This window comes from Hippichthys cyanospilos, chromosome 16, assembly GCF_059441005.1.
Source record: "Hippichthys cyanospilos isolate Australia breed blue-spotted pipefish chromosome 16, RoL_Hcya_1.0, whole genome shotgun sequence".
NCBI classification, from domain to species: Eukaryota; Metazoa; Chordata; class Actinopteri; order Syngnathiformes; family Syngnathidae; genus Hippichthys; species Hippichthys cyanospilos.
The window spans coordinates 11856161-11875204 of NC_142384.1; the positions used below are offsets into that span (position 1 = coordinate 11856161).

Consider the following 19044-nt stretch of genomic DNA (forward strand, 5'->3'; position numbering starts at 1 on the left):
GATGTTTTCAATGTCTTCTCCCATTGGCCAGATGTAGTGTCATTTTCCGCCATACCTTCAAAGCCTGAATGTGATTGGCCAACCTCGGTGTCAGTTTGGATTTATAATAAAAAACACCCATCTTCTGTAGCTTTTACCCGCTGTCTGTCCGGCGTGTCTTGTTTACGATGAGGACGTAAGCGTTTGTCTGCCGCGGTCCAGCTCGACATTCCTGGTAAGGTTTTGTTTCTTTTTTAATATACGTCACCTTCTAGTCTTGTATAAACAAAAGAATAGGCAACGCTTCCCTGTAGACGTAAATTCACACCGACCGACCCGGGATCCGGCTATACCCTGCCGCATGGACTAGCAATGCATCCCACTAAAAAGATTTATTGAAAATCCAACAGTCGATTCGGGTTGAAATGTCGAGAGGACGCATTTTCGAACCCATGTGATCGCATCTGATGCGGGATGAAGAGAACACGAGTATGCCAAGATCGCTCACGCCAAAGTTATAATTTGACACGGCGTCCAGGAAGTAGACTGCAGTCCTCGTCGCAGCACGCCATATTTTCCTTTTTTTTTTTTTTCTAAGCACTAAATTATCCGAATATCTCTCACGATTTAAAAATGTCAATAATGTTTGAAGATTGACTTCGCCCTTCATGTTTTTTTTTTCCACATCTTGTTTGCGTGGTTTTGTGAGTCACTCGCAAGTATCTTGACGTCACGCTGAAACAACTCCCCAAAATATTAATATTATTACAGTCACGGTCCAATATCACAAACTTATCGCTTCATTTAAATTAAGTGCTACTTTTTGGGCAGCTTATTCACATACAGTCGCAGTCATTAGTTTGGAAACACCCTGTAATTCTTTTTTTTTTTTTTTACTTTCCTTTATTTACAAATTTCCTGGATTGTAGATGAATACTTCAGTCATCTGCATTACGAAGAAATACGAACAGAATTTTTTGGTGGACACAAAATGAAAAAAAAAAAAAGATAATTCATATTTATTGAAGTAGGCACCTTTTCCCCAATAGCAGCTTTGAACATCTTGGCTTTTTTTATGTGGATGACACGTTATATCCTGGACTAACTAAATTCACACTGTGCATTTTCAAGATTCAATCGCTCGAATTTGTTGACTTCTTAATGTATTTGGAACCATTTGAAATTGAAAGTGTTTCCCATTTTTTTTACTGCTACTGTATGTACCGACAGACTTTCGTCATACAACCTTCGTAATCTAAACATATTCTAACAGTACTTGACCGTACCTCACCCTTGTGTCATAAGGTAAATTAGACAATTTTATGAATTGATATGGCCGATATGTTCCACTAAAATACTTCTTTATATCTGCAGATTCAATACTTCATAATAACTAGTGTAAACGCCCCATTTTTCAATCAAGACTTGAAAAACAATGCCACATATTGTTAAACATAAGAAGTCAGAAATAGCAAGGAACAGTGGAAAGCTGAAACGGAAATCTACACCTATGGATAGCCCGCTTTAACCACAAGGCTACATTTTGCCACAGTCATACTCATTTCGATATTATTTTAACAGGTAGCCTCTCTGTAATTTATTTACACTCAATAATGAACTGAGCAACATGACAGGAAATTCACAACACAACTGGTCAATCTCCATCAAAGCCATCACAGAAACGAACACATAAAAGTAATGTCTTTTTCACTATACCAATTTATTCATTATCAAATATTCAGATGTCCTTGTTTTAACGGTATGGTGACATGTTGTGTTATCGTTGTTTGCAGAGGAGCGAGCGAGAGAGAGCCAGGCCATGTTGACTTTTCCCTCTGATTCGCTCCCCCACCTCGTTTTCCCGATGGATGGTGATGCATTGCCCCCCCACCCTTTCTGTAGCGCACCCCCTCACAGTGAGCCTCCACCACCACCTCCTTCTCTCCTCCCCCTTCCCTCCATCACTCCCAGGTATAGTCACCCCTCATGGCTCGCCCTCCTTTTTTTTTTCTTCATACGCAAGTTCCCAAATTTATGCGTTTCTCCAGAATCAATCAGTTTTGGCTGGCAGTTCTTGGAATACATTAATATAAATTAGCAACTCTCAAATGGGGGTACATGGAGACACTTCTGGGGGTATGTGAGATTTTAACAGTTTCTGCAGGAATTAGTAAATCTAATTTAACACTTTTTATTGATGTGACAGGAACAGTAGGTTCTTACTTTCAAATGAACAGCAAATTAATTGGAACACAAACCAAATAAATAGTTGTATAGTGACTGTATTTTATATACGCCCTAAATGATGCAATTTCCAGTAGATGGTCCAGAATTAGAATGAGAATGATGATGTTACAGAATTTTTTTTTTCTAGTTGCTGAATGAAGTATGCCTAGAAAAGAGATATCACAAATAAAGAAACCAGACACAGATTGCACAGCACTCAGTTTTAAGTCTCTCTTTTTTTTTTTTTTTTTCTTCATCCAAAACTGATTTGCTCTCATTAATGGGTACTTTGAACATTTAAACAAAGGCAATAAATGGAAATTTGGCACCTATAATTACAGTTTAAATTGGAACTTTCATCCTCCCCTTGATCACATGCTTGAATTTAAACATTTTTGTGTGTGTTTTGACCTTGCACTTTTTTATGTTACCACTTTCACTGATGTCACTTTTGATGGACTAAATGACAACACGACACGGTTTCAAGGTGTTGCATGTCCATTCTTTAACGCAATCCTTGTGGGCAGAGCGAGCGATGGCACGTCGGGCCGCAGTGGGAGCGTGCGCACACAAGAAGACGAACCTCAGGACGCTCGGGTGGAGGAGATGCCGTCCACATACAATCCGTCCTCCTTCAAGAGACTCAGCAACAATACGGTGCCACCTTAAACGCCACGTCTTTGTCTTCTGGGCTGATATCATTTAATCACGCGAGGTCGTCCCCCCCCAATAGGTGCGAGCGTCCAAGTCCAAGCAGCCGAGAGTTGAAATTACATTTGAAGATGACAACCACAAGCAGGTCAGTCCGAGCTGCTGTCATCTGGTTATTATTTTTTTTTTTTTTGTTCTTTAAACTTTTCATCCTTGTGTTTATCAACATAGCTGACCCACGCAGTCAAAGGGGGACGCGGGGGTTAATAGGATGCCGCGTAATCCTCCTTTACAGTCTGCTGCATCCGCACCATTTGGTGCTTTTCTGCTTGACCCACTAATATGACAACAACAGGGTCCATCTCAGTTTTTCATAAAGTCCTACAAAACATGCAACATTCAACAAAATATGCCAGGATTGAAAGTTTTTGTATAGTTTTGCTTATGTAACTCATTTTGAACCCTGAAATGATATTCATTTGGGAATGATATATGTCTTTGAATTTGGAGAAAAAACAGGAGGAAATGCCAAAAATATTATATAATTTGAATATATTTTTACCAGATTAAACGGGTAATCAAGACAAAATATCAAAAAATCGTTACTTAAAAATAATTTAAACTTTTATATTTCCTTATAAATGTTATTTAAATTTTATTCACCCCCAAAATGATGACAGGATGAGTTTTTTCTAGATTACATGGTGTAATCCAGACATATTTGTAAATGTCTAATTTGAGCAGTTATCTTCATATATGGTTTGCTTAAAATTTACAATAATCAAAAATAAAAATCCCCAAACACTTTTCAGTTGAAATCACCTTCATTTTTATCTTCAGCAGAATATACAAGACGATTCAAGATTGTGGGGGAGGAGCATTTTTTTTTTTCTTGAAGTTTTTGATGAGCATAAAAACTGATGCTTTTTGATGTACGCAAAATGTATTTGCTTTTGTGTTTTGCGCCGGTTGGGGGGAAAAATCATACAATATATATATAATATAATATTGTATGCTATGTTTTGAAGCTGTTGAAACAATGTACAGTAAAATGCTGAATTTTCAAAAGTTATTGAGGGTCATTGAATCATGCTTTATATGAATGGATATCATTAAGTAGTCTATCATTGCTGCTTCTCCGATTAACGACGTATTCATTTTGTAGGATGGCTGTGATATTAACACTGCGGTCGAGTTCCAACATACGTAAGTGCATTTTCGTGGACGGCCATCTTTTCCACTCGCCCTCCTCCTGATTCTCATGCCTTGCGTTTTTTTGTCTTTTATTTCAGCGAAAAGGACTTTGCAGAGGAGCCAGACGAGCGTCGGCCGGAGAGTTTGGCTCTGGGGTCGGCGTGCGCAGACGTGAGCGCTTTGCCCCCTTCCGGGTGGCTGATGGGCCCCCTCTTCCAGTCCTTCAAGTCCAAGATGGCCAGTTTCACAGAAATAGTCATGAGTCCCACCAAGCTGTTTAAGGATAAAAACATATTGACTCCTGAGATGGAAGCGGACGAGACGGACGGGTCTTCGGAAGCTAACCGGGATCCACGGGAAAATGGTTTACATGAAGAAAAGGAGAGCTTGTTTACTTGGGAGCTACCGAACGAAAGTGACTTTCGCCATTCTCAGACATTACTCGGCAATTCGCCCGATGACTTACAAGTGCCTTTGCCGTCAAGCCAGGGGCCCGCAGAAAACACCGCTGACGTTATTGAGGAACCAAACCTGTTAACGGAGCTAAAATCGCACCAGGAAAAGCCCAACATGGAAAAGAGTCTAGCCTTGTATGCATGTAGCGTCCAGCTGGAATGTCTTCACCACGCTTTTCTCAACGTTAGCCCTCCTAAAACGAACCACGTGGACGGCGCACGTCATGAAACCAACTCGGGTGCGGCGCGATCCAAAAGGACGCTGAGCACCCAAGTCCGAGTGGAGAGGAAAAAACTGAAGTCAGAAACTAAAAACGATACAGCCGGACCCCCGCCGCTCAAGCAGAAAGTGCCGTTGGCCGCTTTGGATGAACAAGCTCTCGCCCCTGCCGCCAAATGCCGCAACGCTAAGCGAAAAGCGGACGAGGGCGAGCGGGATGACTGCAGCGAGAAGAGCGAGCGCCTGAACAGCAACGTCACACTGCGCAAACGCAAGGTGCAGGTCCCGACGCCGGCGCCGGCGGCTCAAAACGAGGGCGCCTCCAGCGCAAGACGCAGCAGACCCAAAAAAGCTCCCCGAGGTGAGCTTCAGACACAAAAAGTCGAACTCGGACAAGCCCCGACGTCCACAGAACCGCTTTACTTTGAAATGACACCTTTGGAAGAGAACCAGTCAGAATGTAGCGAGCCGAACGGCGATCAGGATGCCGGTACCTCCAGGTTACGCAACGGAACGCTTGATAAGAAGCCGCCCAGAGGGGATCCCCGTTCCCGGAGGTCCCGGTCGATTCGCGGCCAGGCCCGCAACGAGTCCACCTCCGCCACCGCCGAGGACATCTTGACATCCGCCGGCCCAAGCGAGAAGGCGGGCGGCTTGCTGCGCAGCTATTCTTGCCCGGAGATCCCCTCGCTTTTTGCACCTCTACCTCATCGGCCGCCCCTCGCCTCCGTCCCTCCGCACGTCCCGGCGAGCCCGCGGCGCGCCCGCCGCCACACGGTGAGCAGCGTGGAGGTGGAGCGAGAGATTGCGCCGCTGTGCCTGCGCAAGGAGGTGTACCCGTCCAGGCGCTCCTTCCCGTGCGACGGGCACAATCTGCCGCCCGCGCTCTCGCCCGGCTCCTCGCTGTCCACGCTGGCGTCCTGTTTCCTGTCGAGCCCGCTGGCTTTCCTGTCAGGGAGGGGTGAGAGCAGAGCGCCAACCGCCGGCGGCACCGCCTCCAGCCACTCGGTCTCTCCGGCTTCATCTTCGCTGTCTGTCGTGAAAGCCGATTCCTCATTTGATGCCCCCGGCGCCTGCTCGAGGTAAAAAAACAAAAACAAAATTCCCCCGCTTCTTTCTTTTACAGAATACTATCAATCGAAACGATTAAAAGAAAATGTAAATAATTATTTGAATTTATAGGTTGACGCGTCTATTTTTGCTGTTGCGTTAAACCCAACTTTGGTTCTAACATCACGTTAAGTACTTATTTTTATTCAAAATTTTAAATTCAAATTTAAAATACCTAATTTGTAAAAAGACTGAAATTTTGATGTGCAATATCATTTTAAAGTATCATTTTTAAACATACATTTTATAAATTTAAATAATTATTTTTAATTTAAATAGAATTAAATTAGCTGTTATCAATGTCATGTTGTTTTACCAACAGGGTTTGAGTGCTATAATTATTGTGCATTTTTTTGACGCTTTGTTTTTGTAGAGCACTTGTTTATTCATTAATTAAAAAAAAAAATTAATAGATGGTCTAAATTATTTTAATGAATAAAACTTGATGAATGCAGTGCATTTTCATTAAATGTTGTTTTTTTTGCGGGGTAAAACACAAAAGATTGTTTTCACTTAAGTTGGATTAAAGTTAAGCTGGTTGAAATTGAAAAAAAATAGTCAAATGTATATTTGTGTCTTATTTAACCCTTTCACTACCACGTTTAAAACTGCGGCGTTCTTGACAGCGCAAACCTGCTGGCGTGCGGGATTGACGACAGACTGCCGGAGGAGGACGAAGACACCGGCTCCTCCGGTCACGAGTTTGACGAAGCCGCCGCGGCACTGAGAGAAGAAAAGTCTCTGTCCGACTCCGAGCTCAAGGTAGCGGTTGCCGCCATTTTGCATCGCGGCGTCCCGGCCCGGCTAATAGACGCATGCGGCGTCGCCCTCGCAGGTGGCGCAGAAACACGAACATCACGGCAAGGTGTCGTCCATTCGCATCCGGAGGTCGCTGCCAAAACCTCAGAACAACCTGACGCCCATGGGACTCCCCAAAGCCGTCAGGTGGGTACGCTGACAAGCGGCCATCTTGTGGGCGTGACGGCACGGGGAGTATGATGCCATTTTTCTGTTTTGGGTAGGCTGAAGAAGAAGCAGTTCAGTCTGGAGGAAATTTACACCAACAAGAACTTTAGCAAACCGCCCGAAAGGTGAGCTCCTGTATTTAATATTGGATAATGTTAAGAAGGGATTCATGGCGGCTTTTCTCTTCTGCGCTTCAGCCGGTTGGAGACCGTCTTCGAGGTGCCGCTCAGCCGCCGCGACGGCTCCGAGTCTCGATTCGGCCAACGCCGCCTCAAGCGCTTCCTGCAGTTCCCGGAGGCGGGCCAAGCCCGGAAGCCCAAGAAAGTACCGGTGGGCGGCGGCGGCAAGGCGTGGGCGGCGGCGTCCCGCACCAGACGTGGGGGCTTCGCCCGGGACGACGCCGCTCTCCTGCCGCCGCCCGACGCCGACGCGCTCCTCCGTGCCAAACTCAAGCAGCTCGACTTGTGGCTCCTGGGCGACCGGGAGGATGCCGCCTGTTGACTTTTCCGTCCGCGTCTCCAAATGGCCTCGTGTTACTCGGTAAAACGGCAGCTTATTTATTCGAGTGCAACTCAGTCACGTGTCACTCTTGGTATTTTGTGTGTTGTTTTTGTTGCCCGGTTGAACGAGGCGGCCTTAAGCACATACTTCTTGTTCCTTTTGTATCAAAGGGTCCATTTTTTTTTTCTTTCCGAGCATTTATTACCACAATGTCTGTATAAAAAGCACAAGTGTCCAAGCAAGAATGCAATAACGCCGCTTTTTTTGTTACCATGGTGGCTAATTTATTACCTTTTCTACAAGCTTTGGTATTGATTATCGTGCTGAAAATTTGTCTTGTATGAATGTTGTCTACTTGGTTTTATACTTGTCGAATTACAAGTATCTTTGCAATGGGGAAATAAATATCAACTTATAAACGTGTCCTATAGGAGTCCTTCGCCTCAATCTTTCAGCGTGACCAAATAGGAGAAAAGCGCCATGAGTGATGGCGTCAGGATCAGGATGATGAGCCATGTCACGATCGAGAAAATGCCCAGTTTTCTGGCAGTGCGTGAAAACCTGGCTGACTCCTTTTGGTTCGGCTCCGTCTCGGCCTGTCGGGAGGGGAAAAAAGACACCCCGTTTGTTTAGTTGCATGTCTCCATATTGTCTGTTTAAATTGCAACAACAAACTGTTCACTTGTTACACTACAGGTGAGGGCATTAACATAAGTGCATTGTAAAATATTTAAAACAATTCTTTAAAACATGAATTGTGATACTAAATAAATGGAGCATACTAATTTTCGGTTGTATACATATATTCCAAATGTATCTGAATTTTTTTGTTAGTGTTGTAGTAGTCATAGCAGTAATTAGATGTAGAAGCTGTACGATGTGACGTAACTCGTTTTCGTTTCATTCTGGACTATTATGAGTTCAATTGATTTCATGGACTAAATTGAATAAACATTTAGGGAAAGTCAGCTTTATGAAAAGATAAATTCTGTGCAAAATGTTGAGACAATAATGTACCTGCTACAATTATAGTATTTTCAACAGCCTTCTAGCATTTTGCTATTTATGCAAAATTTCACAAGCTGATTTCAGAAGCATTTTTATGAATAATTAATACAATTTAAGGGATTATTGGCCAGTGCTAATTAATAATTATAATCATTTTTGTGTATGACTAGCTGCAGAACAATAAGGACTGTACGATCAAGTTCATTTTCAGATTTTTCACACAAAATGTGGCATTTAAAAAAGAACAATTTTTGCCATGAAAAATCCTACTTGCATTTTAGTCCATGTATTTTTTGGGAATTACACTGCAAAAATTAAATGGTAAAATTTCTATGGTTATCAAAATATTGCTACTAGCATCTAAGCATTTTGATATGTGAACCCTAATACACACATTTGACACAATAGTCAACTTTTCAAAGATTTTTTTTTCATTGCACATTTTTTCTTTACAACTAACCCTACTTACGAAAAACAAAAAACGTGGTAGATTAACACCAACTCTTAAGCGCACTTACAAAAAACAAAAAACGTGGTAGATTAACACCAACTCTTAAGCGCACACGCACATGTGCGTACATGTACCTTGACGGAGTTGATAAGCGCTTTGATTCCAATGCAGGAGATGCCGCAGATGATGCTGCAGATGGCCAGCCGCCGGTGATACTTGTCGTCGCACCACGCCGCCGCTCCGAATCCGTTCTTCTTCATTATGAGGCCTCTCTGCGGGTCCACTGAGCCCGGCACCGTGCTGAGCGGCATCTCCTCATCCATTTTGATGCAAGTGTCAGATGGCTTATCCATGTCTGCCAAAACAAGGCGAATAACAAACACTACTTTTATAGCTTTGACCTTTGATCCCAACTGAAAAGCTTTGTGTGTCCATGAAAGAATGGAACATGCACCTAGTGCTGTGAAACAACCTGCATTTTGCAGGATTCTGTGTGAAAAGCACCAATGTTGTTGCATTCAGGGGAAGTTTGAAATCACAGCTTTTCTCACACAGGAGTTGTGAAACAATCACAGTTTTTGCTGGATTAAATTTGCAAAAGGGCCTGATCATCTGTGGTGCTTCCAAAGTAACCCCTCTGTGTCCTTGTATAAACTTTAAGATAAAACATATCCCATCTGCAAGCATAAAGGAACAAACATGTTTTTTTTGACAATCTATAACAAAATTTTAGCCTCCTAGAGTTTTTTTTTAATGCCTTTTGTTGAATATGTCAAGTTTAATGGCTCAAATGGGGTCAAAATTGACACTGAGGTAGTAAGCTTGTTGCCTTCAGGACAGTCTGAAATCACAGCTTCATAAATCACAGCAAGCAGGCCACCTTTATGAAACTAGAATTATGAAACAATTTGCATTTTAATTCATCCAAATGTGAAAGCCCCAATGCGAAAAAGCCTGATCTTCCGTGGTGCTTCGAGGTAAGACGTTGCCTTCAGGGGAAGTGTGAAATCACTGCTTTCCTCCCACAAGTGCACCATCTCCTCCCGATTAACCTCGATCCTGTGCTTGTGTTGTGGTCCTTGTGGTGTCCCTCAGTCTTTGTGATGATGTGCTGACAGACACATGACATTTTAACCTATGACTTGTTTACCACCGCCGTTCCACACCTGTGACAACTCCAGTCGCCCGTCACCTCAAAAAATAGTATCACGCCTCCTGCCGCACTCTGGCCTGCCGTGTGAATGCCACCGACAAGCCCGAGCACGCTCGCAGAAGCCCACGGTGACTTCTGTTTGTTTTCAATGCCAAATCCAAAAGCAGAGTTGCGCAATTAGACGTACATGATTGGAGTTAAAAAAAAAAAAAAATCAAAGCAAAAAGCTGACAAACCAGTTTGATTCTCTTAGACTTACGTTGCCTTCACGGACAAATCTCAAATCGTAGCTTTCATCACACAACAACGTCCAAATCTGTGTTGATTTGTATGTTTACCTGCCTCCTATTTCATGTCAGGTGATGCCTTTAAGGACATTGAGAAATTGTAGCTCTATGTGTCTATGAATGTCTATCGGCAGTAACATGTAATAGCACACAGGCCTGTTAATCATTTGCGCTTCACATTCTCGTTGGCGCTCAAATAGCCAACAAGTTAGGAAAAAAATGCTCCCTTACTCAAAAGATGTCGTGGTCGCGTGTCTTCCTTCGTCTTGTCTTTTTCAGTCGGCGTCATTGCACTTTGGCTTTAAGGTCTCTGCTGTGAGTCATGTTGAGAAGAAAAGCTGAAACTATCACGCAAGTGGACTCAAAAACTGCTTGAAAGTGCCACGCCCATTTACTGTTCTTGCCCTCCCAGATACACACACACACACACTTACGTAGTGTGTATGTAGAAGTTGCGCACGGGCTTCCTCTTGGGCCCCGGAGGTCGAAGGAACTGCAAGCGAGGTGTGTCGCGACTCCCAACTCCGCAGGGTGAATCACATTCCAGTCGGCCTCGTTCTTATGTCAACACGCTTTTATCTGTCCTTGCACAAAACGTTTTATTATCTGCTGCGCCTTTGTTAAGATGGCACAGTGGCGCTTAGATCCTTGACATAAGACTTTATCAGCTTGGCGGGTTGACTTGAGATACGGGCAACGATTTGAGATGAGTGCGTGTCACAGCTGTGGGTTTCGTCTCAAAATTATTCACAAATGCATTTGCGATTTTGATGTTTTTTAGATGTGCAAATACATTTTCAATTTTCAAGTATTTTTCAGATACACAAATATATGTTTTACTTTTTGAAGATCTGCAAGTATTTTTGCAAATTTCACGTTTTTCAGATCCACAAATATATTTACAATTTTTACTTGCTTTTCAGAGCCACTATTTTTCACGTGTTTTTCGGATCTGCAACCATAGCTGCGATTTTCATGCTTTTCGGATGTAGTTGTGATTTTTATGTCTATTTTAATCTTACGCGACTTGTCATTTGTAAACAGTAGATTTTGTTTGCGATTATGTTTATTTTGAAGAAAAACACACGCTCACACGTTTGGTGGGCGGAGTCAAAGGTTTACTGGGCGTGGCAAATATCAGGCTCCACCCACACATTAAGCCAGCCTTCTAACCCCAGGCAGAGCAGTCTTGGCTGACTGCCCACAGAAAGAGGTCAAAATGGCCATATATCGTTCGGTCTCGGTGAACAGAGTGTTACAGAGCTACGAAAGCACGTTTGGCGTTTTAAATGACCCTGAAAGGAGGAGTCCATTTTGCTTCTGAATGCGTAGGCCAACGGGTTCAAAAGTTGTGGCCAAAAGAACGACTGGAATGGATGCAGTACAAGATATGTCCAGCAGAGGACGCACTTCCTGGATGGGTGAGGTTAGTATCTGGAGAGGTCCTGCCTACTGAATGTAGCAGAGTTGAAGAGCCGGGTGAAAGTAAAGACTAAATAAAGGTAACAAAACACATGGAAGTGAAGCGGGGGATGAGATTGATAGGAAAAGGAGCGATTCCACTCGCCAAATGACAAACGGCTCAATTTCTTGATGTTTCCTCACTGCAAGTAAAAACAAGTGCTGCATTTGTCTTTGCCTGTTAGAGGTTTTATTTTTTTAAGTAGGATGTAATAGACAAGTCATATGCTGATTTGTACAGTAAAAAGGTTGAACTTGAGGTGTGTGATCAGGTATGCAGAAGTAAAAGTCCTCCAGTGGAAGTAGAAGCCCTCTAGTGGTCGTCAGAGAAAGTGCAAGCAAGCCATTGACACGTAAAATTAGCATCATTTTTCAAATGGCCGAAAATGTTGCACAACTGATACTAGCTGGCTTCGGCCTTCCTGTGTGGAGTTTGCATGTTCTCCCCGAGCCCGCGTGGACTCTCTCTTGGTGCTTCCTCCCACACTCCAAAAACATGCATGGCAAGTGTATTGGACAATCTAAATTGTCCTTAGGTGTGATTGGATGCATGAATGTTTTTTTTGTCTCTGTGTGCTCTGCAATTGGCTGGGAGTTCAGGGTGTGCCCCGCCTTCTGCTGAAAGTCAGCTGGGATAGGCACCAGCAAGCCTACGACCTTTGTGAGGATATGCGGCTATAGAAAATGGAGTGATGGCTGGATGGACTATTTTCTGGGTGTGTATCGCCATCTTGTGGACGGTATTTGGGTTATGCTAACCACCATTCTCCTTCATGCATTTGTAGGTGTTGTAAAAATGCCCCCACAACAAAAAAAAAAACGTGACCCAGAAAAAAACTCTCAAGACAACCCAGTGTGCATTCTCTGTTTTTTTTTTTTTTTTCATTTTTTATTCTTTAGGAAGAGTTCAGTTTGGAATTACAAAATGCACTGGTAGAAATTGTGGTGAGACAGGTTGAGAGTGAGACGAGAGATTAGAGACAGTGAAAGAGACAGCGTTGGAAAGAGAGAAAAGGACAGAACGAGAGAGCAGAGGTATGATCCAATTTGGTACCCCGCTGCCCATACGAGAAATATCAACAAAACACATCATCATCATTGGATCTGCACTTCTTTTGTTTGCATTTTTTTTTTCCATATTCAGTGGTGTCTTCAACATTCAGCATTGCGTTGTGCCTCGAGCCCATAACAGGAAAAAAAAAAAAAAAAGACTCTCACCAAAGTCTCTTTTGTATTTTGATCCCCTATTTTTTATTTTTTTTTGGTCCTTTTTTGTAATATTTTTTGTTTTCAAAAATAGAAGGAAAAAAAAGGTCGCTTTTTAAAAACATCTATTTATATATCTTTTCTCAACATCTATGAATTCATTAGTCTGTTATTCTTTTATGTCCTGAAGATGACTGTTAACCCACAGTGTGGCATGCACATAGCACATGCAGTTCTTGAACTAGATATTTTAAAACGTTTTTTTTTTTTAAACATTTCTATTATAAAAGTGTTCTTTTTTTTTCTCTTCTCGTTTGCGGCTTTACATTGCTTTTTGAAGACTTAGTGTGGTTAATTAGTGTGGCTTTCATTGCAGCATACACAAAAAAGGATGGGGAGAGAGCTGAGCTTTGCGCTTCATAGACGTCTCACACGCACGCACACACACACACAAAATCACACACACACACCATCTTCTTTAAAGGTGTGGATCACGCCCAAAAAAATCGACTCAAAATGCAAATTGAGGTGAAATGTCAGTGGTTGTGCAGCACAAACATCCGCCCCTGTCTCATCGTATTTTTTGGCGGACGCAAAAAGAAATGTAGGCAACCGATAAGAAATGACAAAAAAAAAAAAAAACCACAACTACGCACACGTATATACACACACCACAAGTATTCGCTACATACCTTGTGTGCTATCATTCCAAAGTGTTGTTTAAAAAATACTTGTCTGTGACATTCCGCTGAGGTTGGAAAGACACTGATAGGTTTTTCTTTCGTTTTTTTTTTTTTTTTCTGGGGTGCATTCTGTGGTCAATATGTGATCGGCCTCCGGGTAAAAACAGAAAATGACACGTAACGCTAAGAATGCTGACGGCGGTGTTGTAAAATGTGTTAGTTGGAGGCACGCGTACAGTAGAAACACACAGAAAGAAATTCAAGATATATACACGTGAGTGATACAAAGTGTTTTCTTGGACCATAATAAAGCCCCGGACGTCTTTTCGGTAAGTGACTGCGTGAGTATCCTACACGTCCTTTTTTAATAGCTCAAATGTTGCATAAAGGCTCATGATTCTCTCCTCTAAACTCAAAATTCAAAAATACAGCGGAAGCTTCAATGACCACAATCAAAAGTAAAGAATAAACTGTCCCTTCCAGTTGAAGTTTACTAATAAACATAAAATCTATTATCTGGCTACAATATATGTTTGAGTTTTCTTTCTTTCTTATTTTTTTTCTCAAATTGTGGTTTCTTGTGGACTACAGGCCAGTGCTCATTTTATCTCTGAGAAGTGTCTGATCGCAATACTAAAAAAACTATGGGTCCCAAACAGAAATGTTTGGAGTCCCAAAAATCGCGCAGTAAAAAGGATAAAATGTAAGGTTCAAACTGTATTTACAAAATGTGAGCAAAAACCAACAACAGATATTAACAAATGTCACAGTAAAATGTATTAAAATAATAGAATGAACCTACATATGGCCTCTGTCATCATCTTCTTCATAGATTTGATACAATGGTCCATTTTAGTCGAAAAGTCCGCTTAGATGCAACATTTGTTCCTCTTGTCGATCTTCCAAAGCGTTTCATTTTCGCTTTATACTTTCTGGTTCATTGTTACCTGATTGCGTATTACTTGACTTGTCATTGATACTGATAAAATTGTGTTGTTGTTGTTGTTTCGGGCCTAAAGATAGCACTTTCTGGAGTAGTAGCAATTGGCTAAAGCAGCCAAAGAGAGTGAGTTACAACAAGAGGATAAACCAGGAAGTGAACGTGAAAATGTGATTATTTAAGGCAGCCAAAGGGTAAGAGTCACATTGAGAGGATACCCCCCCTGCAGGCTGCATTTGCTTCATGTGAAACAATTTTCCGGGGAACTCACGTTGATTTGAAATTATGCGTCCCACGGCATAAATCATGCGTCGGGGACGCAGGGACGCAGGGAAATGAGAGCACTGCTGGTTATAGTTATATATTATAGTTATTTAAGAGTGAAATTTAATGTCTCTTTGATTATACAATTACTAGAGTTTTCACACTTTTTTTCTCATTAAAAAAACCCGAATAGATCGTCAGTTTGAAGGTTCCAGTGTAGCGTTAACCTCCTGAGAGGTGGTCTATTCATTTGTGTCCACTGTTATGTCTATTTTGTCTCAGCAAGACACGAAAGTAAATTGCGTCCACCCACATGAGACATCATTGTAAAGGTCAGGTTTTTCTCGACTGAGCATATTAGGACTTACTTAGTAAGGTTGCCCTAATGTTAAAAAGACATAGATTAAAAACACATGTCCACTACGGTGGACACAAGCAAATAGGCTGGGTCACAGGAGGATAAACTGAAAATAAGTCGAAAAATAACTTTTGGGGACCTTGTACAGCCAATTTCCCATAATGCATTGTGGCATAGCAGCTTGATAATTTCCTGATAATTTACACGTTCTGTATTGTGCTTCCTTATTATGGTCAAAGAAAACAAGTTTCTCTCCATTCTCCTCCTTTCCGTCCGTCAATTTCTCTCCGGAGTATCTGGAAGAGCTGGGAAATATTTCCGATGAAGACGAACGTGGCCACGCCCACTTTACCCTGCTTGCCAGTTGATCGTTGTAAGATTATCAGCGTTGTTAGAAAAGTTCAGAAGAAAAAAAGTGCATTTCCATCCGTATGAGTGGCAGGCATTTGGCACACAACATAGAGACACGCAAGCAAAATTGTTTTTTTTTTTTCTCATGACACGTGACTTCTCTTTATGACCTTTCCGAGTGAATATGAGGTTATAAAGAGAGGAATGTCAAAAAGGGGGAGAAAGAGAGAGAAACAAAAAGGTCATTTCTACCCCAAAGGGCAGAAACCTACAAGCTACAGGAAGAAAAATGCCCCTCCCCCCTTACATACAGTAGATTGTTGCTAGTGTTATCTTTTTTTTTCTTTTTTGATCATTCATGCAGGATCACACAGGGTTTTACAAGTCTTACAAAAGCCGTGTGGGGTTGCAACAGAAGATTCAAGCTCGCGTGTTTCGAAGAAGAAGAAGCAGCCGCAGCAGTAGGAGAAGAAGAAATGCTGCAGAAAACTGCTTTGGTGGCGAAACCCGTCATCGTTTTGTTTTTCTTCATCGCGGCGGAGGATGGCGTGAATAGTCAACATCCTCGGGTTCCAGCCAGCCCCAAAACTCTTGCACCTATTTATGGTGAGCCCCTCGCCTCATACAAGGCGGAGAGCTCGTGGTCAGGTTTGTTCATATTTAAAAACAGATGATAAAACTCATCGATATTCAACAGGTGGCTGGGCGGGTTTGGGATTGACTTCCTTTCAAGCTAACGCAAGCTAACAAGTTAGCTTGAGGAAGCGAAACAAAAACTTTTTTTTTTGAGTCGCAACTCTTGACATCTTGTAAGTGGCTGTAACGCTTGACCAGGCCACTAGAGGCAGAATTTCAACTCGCGTCCTTCGAAGCCGGAGGTTGACACGTTTTGTACCTCTGTTTTTTTCATTTGTTTTCCATCTCAGGATTGTGTTTGAGCGTTCCGCTTTTATTCTTCCCGACGCCTGGTCAAGGATGGCGTCGCTGGGACGTTTTAAGGACCGGCTGATGTCGCGTCAGTCCACATCGGACCGCAGTCCCCGGGGGCTAGCACCAGTCGTCCTGCTCCTTCTCGCAATAGGGTTCATGCAGACCCTTGCGGGGTCCTCTAGGATGCCCCCCCGGGGGCGGGACCTTGTGAGGCCCACTGTGCTGGGGTCCGTGGAGATGCGTGGAAGGTGACGAAGAGCGGTAACCGTTGGGCAGGCGACGCTGGACGGGGGGCTGCGCTTGGCCCTGGAGGGGCCCGGTGGTCGGGGGCACGTGGTGGACGGTCCGAGGTGAGGTACGGTTTGGCTGCGGGTGCGGCGGCAAGGGGTGAGGGTGAGGGTGGGGGTTGTTGACGGGGTGCGGCTGGGGTGGGGGGATGGGGTGCAGGTTGCGCGGCTGCGGTTGAGGAGGAGGTGGCAGTGGGTGGCTGGCCAAGGGGTGCGGGTGGGGGTTGCCGCCCGGCTCGTGGGCGGGCGCCTCGTGGTGGGGCACGTAGTTTTGGTTGTAAAAGCAGCCGTCCCCTTCTAAGGAGCCCCCGTCTGTGTCCGCCCAGCGAAGCGGGGGGTGGTGACCCTGCCTGGGCACGCCGTGGTGGGCCGGCGGGATGCCGGCAAGAGGGAACTGACCTTGGGGGACATCAGGAGATAACCGGCGGGGCGCCGGGGCCGGCGCCCGCCCCTGAGGTCCCGCAGGTTGGGAGGGCATGGCCTTACGGACTACCGGGGAGTACGTAATGTGGGGGCGGGGCGTGGCCGGCGTCTGAGGCAACTGACGGCGGCCTCGGCGCGGCGTGCTAGTCCCGGAGGTTGATGGAACAGGACTTCCACTGACCGAACTACTGCCCTACACGAAAAGTGAAATACAGCAAATAAAAAGTACGAACCACAAATTCAACGACGGAACATAGAGTCAAGGATGGGTGACGAAGAGCCAGGATAAAAGCACGAGAAGACACGCACAATAAAAGCACAAGTGATGCGAGTGGAGGGATGAGGGAAAATAGCGGTGCGAAGGGATGTGGATGAAGAAGACATGCCATGCAAAGGAGAGAAAAGAAGAGGAGGGAAAAGGGTTCATTTCTAAGGCATCCATTGTGGTACACAATATGTAAATGTCTATTCATGCAAGTACCATATGTAATATAACGCTATACTGTCCGACTTGCATAACGGGAGGTCGCTCTGTGGATTACCAACTGTGCGCTATATATATATAATTTGATGCGTCAGGTTGTAGCGTATAAATCATTACGTTTTTTTTTTTTTCAAACCAAATGTAAAAAATGTTGCAAAGGTAGAAAAGGGAGTGAGGGAAAGGAATTTAGATTTAGCATTCCAGTGAACAAATACAGTATACAGTACCAGATGTATGCATATTTGTTGAGTTATTGACAAATTATTCTCAAATTAGACTCAGCTATCTATTACACTAACCATAACATCCGTGAACCTGAACAATGTCATGATCCAATACAAAGACTATAGCAAACGTCTGTCAAAAATTTTTTGATCAACGATAAGAGGAGAACTCATTCAAAAATATTTTCAATTATTGGGGGGTTTCAGTTAAAATTTACAGTATTATTTGCAGTATTATATATATATATATGTATTATTTGACCTCTTGATTACATTAAAATATTGTTTATATGCCAAGACCAATCAAGAGTTTAAAATAATGTAATTATGATTCAATGAAATAGTAACCTTAATGATTTTAATAAAAAAAACATTTTTTTTTAAATCTAAAAAATGTTTCAGGATTTATTCTATTAAGTTGTGCGTTTTTTTTTTCAAGAACTCGCTGTTTTGGCACCTTCTCCCCATATAAATTGCTTAAAAATTGGAGCATATATTGCATCTAAAAATTTCAGAGAGGGTATTAAAAATTTGGAATTGTAAAACAATCAAAATTTAAAGAATTTACATGGCGACAAAGTTATATTTTTGTTTTGTCCTCCAAAAATGAAAACTCGCGCACCTTTTGTCACCTTTGTCACCTTTTGAGAAAATTAACATCTTTTATGTGCACCTCATAGTGCGGAAAATATGGTACACATTTATAAGCGTGTTGTTAAGTCCCTCATCAGATCAAAATGGAATATTATCTTTAAATGGAAAAATTCTTGATGCAGCTCTTGTATTGGATCCTATTAGCCAGTGACATGCCAATACAAGTAAATGACATTTATTTTACTTGGATTTGCATATTTTTGTTTACTGACTGACATCACACTGTGCTTAATATGAGCAAATCCAAGTCCAAAATGTGATTATGAAATTACCCAGAAGCCCACCTGTCTGTGCGTGATGCAGTCGCGACCCTCGCTGGGAGATCGGGACCACCGCGGGTCCCGTTCTCGCTCCCTCTCCCTGTCGGGCTCTCTGTCACGAGAATGCTTGCGGCCGTAGTCGCCACCTCGCTCGGCGGTGTAACGTTCTTTGTCCATGGAACCGTGATGGTGGCGATGATGGTGATGGTGCTTGCGGTCTTTGGACCGCCCGCGATCTCTGTCCCGATCCCTGTCCCTGGACATCAGGTCACCTGACTGGGTGTCTGTGCCAAAACCCGACAGTAGAAAATTAGGTGA

The 19044-nt window shown here is 43.1% G+C and overlaps 3 protein-coding genes across 12 annotated transcripts in view; 1 reads left to right on the forward strand and 2 right to left on the reverse strand.

The window, feature by feature from the left end:
* Positions 1 to 125: 125 nt before the first annotated feature.
* Positions 126 to 7725, forward strand: prr14 (proline rich 14). Of its 2 annotated transcripts, XM_088437651.1 has the most exons (10): positions 126 to 214; positions 1773 to 1950; positions 2733 to 2862; positions 2939 to 3004; positions 4022 to 4062; positions 4149 to 5807; positions 6462 to 6597; positions 6671 to 6780; positions 6858 to 6926; positions 6999 to 7725. In XM_088437651.1, the coding sequence occupies exons 2-10, from the start codon at positions 1799 to 1801 to the stop codon at positions 7300 to 7302; spliced, it is 2667 nt and encodes an 888-aa protein (XP_088293777.1). In that variant the 5' UTR covers positions 126 to 214; positions 1773 to 1798; the 3' UTR covers positions 7303 to 7725. The 2 variants fall into 2 exon arrangements, with proteins under 2 accessions (XP_088293777.1, XP_088293778.1); XM_088437652.1 differs by lacking the exon at positions 1773 to 1950 and having other exon boundaries at positions 140 to 214.
* On the reverse strand, positions 7479 to 10821 carry LOC148410611 (transmembrane protein 265-like). Of its 5 annotated transcripts, none has more exons than XM_088437655.1 (4): positions 10636 to 10819; positions 10433 to 10511; positions 8896 to 9116; positions 7479 to 7898 (listed from the first exon to the last, which is right to left on the reverse strand). In XM_088437655.1, the coding sequence occupies exons 2-4, from the start codon at positions 10488 to 10490 to the stop codon at positions 7746 to 7748; spliced, it is 432 nt and encodes a 143-aa protein (XP_088293781.1). In that variant the 5' UTR covers positions 10491 to 10511; positions 10636 to 10819; the 3' UTR covers positions 7479 to 7745. The 5 variants fall into 5 exon arrangements, with proteins under 5 accessions (XP_088293781.1, XP_088293780.1, XP_088293782.1 ...); XM_088437654.1 differs by having other exon boundaries at positions 10433 to 10514; XM_088437656.1 differs by lacking the exon at positions 10433 to 10511 and having other exon boundaries at positions 10636 to 10821.
* A 1697-nt stretch (positions 10822 to 12518) lies between these two features.
* Positions 12519 to 19044, reverse strand: part of cacna1aa (calcium voltage-gated channel subunit alpha1 Aa) — a 72320-nt gene continuing 65794 nt past the window's right edge. For all 5 annotated transcript variants that reach the window (XM_088436955.1, XM_088436954.1, XM_088436953.1 and 2 more), the window contains 2 exons: positions 18751 to 19010; positions 12519 to 17297 (listed from right to left, as the gene is read on the reverse strand). In XM_088436955.1, coding sequence (XP_088293081.1) covers positions 16512 to 17297; positions 18751 to 19010 — 1046 coding nt within the window. In that variant the 3' untranslated portion in view covers positions 12519 to 16511. The remainder of the gene's footprint in view (positions 17298 to 18750; positions 19011 to 19044) is intronic.